Source organism: Zootoca vivipara, chromosome 3 (assembly GCF_963506605.1).
Source record: "Zootoca vivipara chromosome 3, rZooViv1.1, whole genome shotgun sequence".
NCBI lineage: Eukaryota > Metazoa > Chordata > Lepidosauria > Squamata > Lacertidae > Zootoca > Zootoca vivipara.
Window position 1 is genome coordinate 75,172,859 of NC_083278.1, and position 6,000 is coordinate 75,178,858.

General features: G+C 43.2%; 1 protein-coding gene across 1 annotated transcript in view; it reads left to right on the forward strand.

The window, feature by feature from the left end:
* Positions 1 to 5,572, forward strand: part of ACTN2 (actinin alpha 2) — a 47,413-nt gene extending 41,841 nt beyond the window's left edge. Inside the window, exons 19-21 of the mRNA XM_035108385.2 lie at positions 1,655 to 1,720; positions 2,595 to 2,753; positions 4,211 to 5,572. Of these exons, the coding sequence (XP_034964276.1) occupies positions 1,655 to 1,720; positions 2,595 to 2,753; positions 4,211 to 4,369 (384 nt within the window). The 3' untranslated portion in view covers positions 4,370 to 5,572. The remainder of the gene's footprint in view (positions 1 to 1,654; positions 1,721 to 2,594; positions 2,754 to 4,210) is intronic.
* Positions 5,573 to 6,000: the final 428 nt, after the last annotated feature.

Genomic DNA, 6,000 nt, shown 5'->3' on the forward strand with positions numbered 1-6,000 from the left:
ATTGATGGTTGAAGTAGTTGACACCTGTCTCTAAGGCCAATCAAGCAGAAATTGCACAGATTAATAGGTTAGATCAGAGGTTTTCAACCCTTTTGAGTCCATGGCTCTCTTGACCAACCACCATTCTTTCTGTGACACACCTGTGTGTCTCAGGGGCTCAGGAAACCCTGTCATGTCACCCCTTGCCTGCATAGCTAGCAGCCTCTCACCCTTTCTTGAACACCCTCTCTTGTGGAGTGTTGTTCCATCAGCTACTCTTCTTGGGAGTCCTCCGGGTAGCCACTGCCACTGCCCCCGTTCTCTGAACTCCCACCCACCCACTCACCGCCCCCAAAAGAGGTGCCTCCTCACATTGCCCCACAAGGGCCTGGGAAGAGGATGGCCCCAGCCTTAGTGACCCAATGGAGAGTAGCCAAAGGTGAATGTGAGGCTAGGAGGCAGCAGTGGCAGCAACGAGCACTGCTGGGCATGCATGGTGGAAAGGCTCCCCTTCAGCCCCAGGCAGGCCTTGCACACAGCAAGCACAAGAAAGGCCAGTGCAGCATCTGCCTGCCTGCCCAGCCTCCCACTTGTCTCTCCATTCCCAACAGGAAGGGCTGGTGGACTGGCTGGCTGAGCTCCCTCACCTGCTTGCTTGCTTGCTTACTCTGAGGCCACCTCAGCTTCTGGCAACCAGCACCCCCTGGCCCGCCCCAGAGGCACCATTCGTCTGGAGAGATTGTAGCCAGGGCTGCTGCAATATACAGCCACCCAAGCCTTTGGGAGGCAGAGACATGAGAGGGCATCAGAAGAGGGAGGGAAGGAAGGAAAGAGGAACAGAGGCCAGTGTTGCTTGTGCACCCTGACCATCCTTCAAGGCACACCAGGGTGCTATGACAAACTGGTTGAAAACCACTGGGTTAGATTATTAAGTGGCTAGCTGACTCACATCTCTCAGACATAGTTCTATAGCATTCTTATGTATGTGCTTATTCATGCCTGGTAAAAAAAAGAGCAGCCCCTAGAATGTAGTACTCTTCCTGTTTAGAAACAGCTGCAAGAGAAAATTGCTTTCTAGCTAATTAATTCTGTTGTTTCTAAAAGTGCTTTTGATTGCATGGTGTACTTAAGCAGAAAAATAAAAGGAAATGCTGTGTTTCCTTCAGTGAAGAACAATCAGTAAAGATCCATAAAATTAAGATCCTGCCTGATAAATATGGTTTAAATGCTTGCGCATATCGGATCCAATTATTAATGTCTTTGATCTAATTTTCTAGGGATCATTCCACTAAAATTAGGTGGTAATAGCTGGAAGGGATGCATGTGTGTTTGTCAGAGAGAACAGACCTTTTCACACCATTGTTACTTTATTCAGACAATAAATGTGCTTTTGTTAGCTAGTAATTTGTCCAAATACCTTTTCTTATGGCAATGATTTTGACATTGGTATATAATTTAATGATTGTTAAACAATTTCTATCTAATTTGGATAGAAATCTAATTCTTCCCCACATACAACAGCCATTACCAGTGAAATTACCTTATGGAAAGTTGTTTGTGTTTTTTGAGCCCCTTAGATTGGGGTTATTTTAACTTCATGAATTCTGATGAACTGCTTGCTTGTGGTTTGTGAAACCTTTTCCCCTATGTTCTATGTACTTCTTCCCATCAACAGAAGAAGAATGGGCTCATGGACCATGATGACTTCAGAGCCTGCTTAATTTCCATGGGCTATGATCTGGTATGAATTTTAATATATAGTTGATTTGTTAAAGTGTTCCACATGCTACAGATACAGCATTTTACACTACAGGTGCCCTAGCAGAATTATGGATGCTTTCATAGAACGCCCACAGCCAAACTCAAGTTACTCAAAATCCTTGTTTACCAAACTTGTTTCTTCACCCCTATGGCCATGTACAAATGTATCTGTATGTCTTTGTGGACATAGACATTAACTTAAACATTATTTATCCACAAAGGCATACAAATACACCAGAATATATCATATTTCTTTTATGGATAACATAAATATTTTACTTTAAAAAATTAATAAAACCAAGCAGCTCCATAAACTGATTGTTTAAAATTTTATGGGACTTGATTTAACTGAATCAGGTCCCGTGTGAGCAGGAGCCAGCACAATGAGTTGCAATGAGACTTCCCTTGTCTCCTTCTCTGCATGCCCCCACCTGCTTTGGGTGGTCAGGAGAACCCCCAGAAGAGCATATGGGGGGGAAGAGATTGTTCCATCTGGCATGCAGAAATGCTTGTGCTGACCAAACTATTGTAATAGCGCAACTTTTAATTACACCTCTGGTTTATTATGCTTAGCTTTGGTATTTGTGCTATGCTTCAAGACCACAATTGAATAAAGCACCAGATTTCAGTGGCCCTAAGCCTGCTTAGCTCTCTTTGTAACCCATGGCTATGAAATAATCCCTTCCTATCTGAAAATACTTAAAATAAATTTTTGCTTAGATAACAATAATGACAATTGGACGTACAAGTAAATTTTGTATTTTGATAAGCAAAACTGTGAGGTTGTATATATTTGCTTATATCATTCTTTGATTTTTTCCCTCTACCGTGACTGATTTTGAATCAAATCCAAGGGAGAAGCTGAGTTTGCCCGAATCATGTCCTTAGTTGATCCCAACGGTCAGGGAACAGTCTCCTTCCAATCTTTTATTGACTTCATGACCAGAGAGACTGCAGACACTGACACTGCTGAACAAGTTATAGCTTCTTTCAAAATCCTGGCTTCAGATAAGGTCAGTGTTTTTGTCTACAGATGGTGGGATTTTCCATTTTCCTCAGCTCATGCAGGGTACCCAAATGCTGGAAAAGCTGAACAAAATGTTATAACCTAGATCAGCGTTGGCGAACCTATGGCACGCGGAGCCCTCACTGCTGGCACGCATGCCATCGGCCCATCCGCACTGTTGTTTTGTTGTTTCCATTTGTGCTCCCGGTCCTCCCCATGCTACTGCGTGCATCCACTGCTTAAACCCGGAACTTCTTCTTTTTTGCTGGAAGCTGGTGATTGTGTTCGGCGATTGGTCTGTTTTTCAATTAGCTGCGGCAGTGGCTGTTTCTGATTGGGAGTAACAGCGTTCATTGTTTGACCCTCGTGATTTTTTTTCTGCACTTTTTTTGGTGCTGTGTGGTAGTTCCCAGCTCCCTCCTCCAAGTCAGGCCTCGGCCATTCCCTTCCGCCCCCCCCCCCGCTCCAATCCTTTGCAGGCCCTTTGCCTCCTCTGGGCCTGACCTGCCTGGGCTAGGAGGGCACCCGCCTCCCTGTGCGCCTGACACAACCCAGCCTCACCCCTTTGCCGCAGCGCCGTTTCCGGAGGGAGGGAGGAAGATGGGGAAGACCATGCTGGGATCGCTGGCAGGGAGCAGGCAGGCGCAGGTGTTGGGCTGGCTGGCTTGGGTGGGGGCTCTCTCTCTTCTCCTGGCCGCTGTTGCTCACCTGGCCTCAGAGCTGCTCTGTCCTCCCCATTGCAGCAGCCTGAGAGCCAGCCAGCCAGCTAACCGGGGAGCGCCCTGCGGGAGGGAGAAGGCGAGAACCGTGGCATTTTTTTCTGTTCCATCTCTCCCAAAAAAAGGTCAAAAACCTTGGGTACTTTGCAATAAATAAGTCGGTTTTGGTTTGCAGTTTGGGCACTCGGTCTCTAAAAGGTTCGCCACCACTGACCTAGGTTAAAAACAGCAGGTTAAATAATATTCACATGGCTTAAATAAAGGATAGTGGCAGGATGGTTTTGGCAGACCAGAATGACAAGTCCGCTTGTGGCAAATTTGACCTAACTTTTACAAATTCTACAGGCCCCAAATTCAGCAGCTGAAATTAAAAAGTACGCATAAGCTCAAATTTTCTAATGATGAAAGCACAATTTTGTCCAGGCAGATGGCTGCACAATCCTTGCTTGCAGTGAAAAATGCCAAGGATCAGAGGAGCTACACATGTGTGTCATGTGGCTTGTGTGAATCAATTGTATCAGAGGCCTGTAAAATATGTAGAAATGCCCTAGCATAACTGGTAGGAAAAGCTATGAGAATGCAGTATGATATATTTATGGCATACCACAGTTTCCCTGGGCTTCTGACCAGCCCTATAGAATTGCCACTGTAAGGTATAAACAATAAATATTTCATATCTATTTTTCTGATGTTGAGAAGTTACAGGAAAACCTCTGAAGAAATTCCTTTTTATAAATCTTTGCAGCCTTATATTCTTGCCGAGGAGCTGCTTCGAGAACTGCCACCTGAGCAAGCTCAGTACTGCATCAAAAGAATGCCAGCCTACAAAGGTCCAGCTGGTGTTCCTGGAGCTCTGGATTATACCTCATTTTCATCAGCATTGTATGGCGAAAGTGACCTGTAACGAGCAGCGGTCACCTTAGGCATGTTTCCAGTTTGCTCATTGAAAAGTGTGGCAAGCTGACTTCAAAATAAGTTTAGCAGGTACATTCAGTGAGGAACCAGTATATCAAATAAAGTGTGCAGCATTGATAGTTTTTTACATCGTTCATATGTAGTTTGTCAGCCTTCTATACCGGTAGTTACCCACTGCATTTGCCTAACGCCTTACTTGGTTGTAATTTAAATTTAAAAAAACAAAGCCTGTAGGAAGTATTTCTCTCAGTGTCAAGTTAGGAAGCCTCAGGAAAAAGATAAAATATTGAAACCTTTTGAAAGTTTAACCCATTAAAACATTAAAATTCATGAAATGTTTTCCTTAAGAATTATCCACGCTTTATGCAAGTCTTTCACAGTCTCCCCTCCAGGTGCCTGTTTTTTTTTCTTTGATGCTGAAGTACTGCTCTCATCTGTGGAGACCAGATTTGGCACGCTTCTGCAGGCTAGAGTTGCATATATGAGAGAAACAAGGAAATGAATCAAACCAAGAACATACTACCTAATATCATACGGAACTCTAATGAATTTATTTATTTTAATGTGTAACTCTGTTTTTAAATTTTGGTTTGGCTTTCTGTTGACATAAAAGTCACGGAGCCTCAGGAGTTCTATGTCAGCTGATGGATGATAAGTTGTAGCCTTAACCTTAAAAGCAATAGATTATATTCAGCTAAGTCCTATTCAGAGCACAGCCATTAAAATCAGCAGACAAGTTGCGGAAGTCCATTTATTTCAATGGCTCTGCTCTGAGTATGACTAATATTGGTTATCACCTAATACCTGGCTTTTACCTGGGCAGCTGAAAGGGCACAAAATTAACAGGATACTATAAAGAAGCTCAACATGTTTGTGTTAAATTGTTTTGCTTTTTGCGGTGTTCATTGTTCTGCTGCATTTGTTCTTGATTAACGCTGAATGTCAGTTTTTACTCAGTTTTTTTTACCTTAGTACAGCAATTGTATGGCAGGTAACCATTGGTAACCATTGGTAACCATTTGTCATCTTAGAAGCCTATATAGAGCAATAAACTTGAATACTTGAAGCAGTCATTGGGGGGGGGGATGCAATGCAAGCACTTAGAAGTATCAGCAAATGGCAATGAACACCATACAGCCCTGTATTCTTAAAATGTGCCTGTTAAATAAAGCCTGCTTTTCAAACCTTAAAATGGATTATGGAGATTCATTCAGTATATCTTCAAAACCATGCACAACTAGATTTACTTGGTGTATTTCCCCAAAGTTTCTCCCAATTTAGTTGATTTCCTTTGGAGAACTCTACTTAGCAAGCCACTTGACCACCTTTTTATTTCTTTAACATAGAAAATGTTAACTATGCTTATAAGTAATAATTTGACCATAAGGAGTGGTGGCAAACTCCTTATCATCAAAGGCGTTGACTCAGGAGAGTTGGGTAGACTCTACACATTGTTTTTAGCATGAAGCAGCACATGGTCTCCAGCATTTTGGGAAGTTGGGGCACATTGGGAAAAACTCTCATTGGCATTTTAAAAATGTTTAAAAGGGCAGGGTGGTGGGTGCCAAGAGAGGTATCTGAGGACCCCAAGCCTAGCATCTGTTACACACACGATATGGT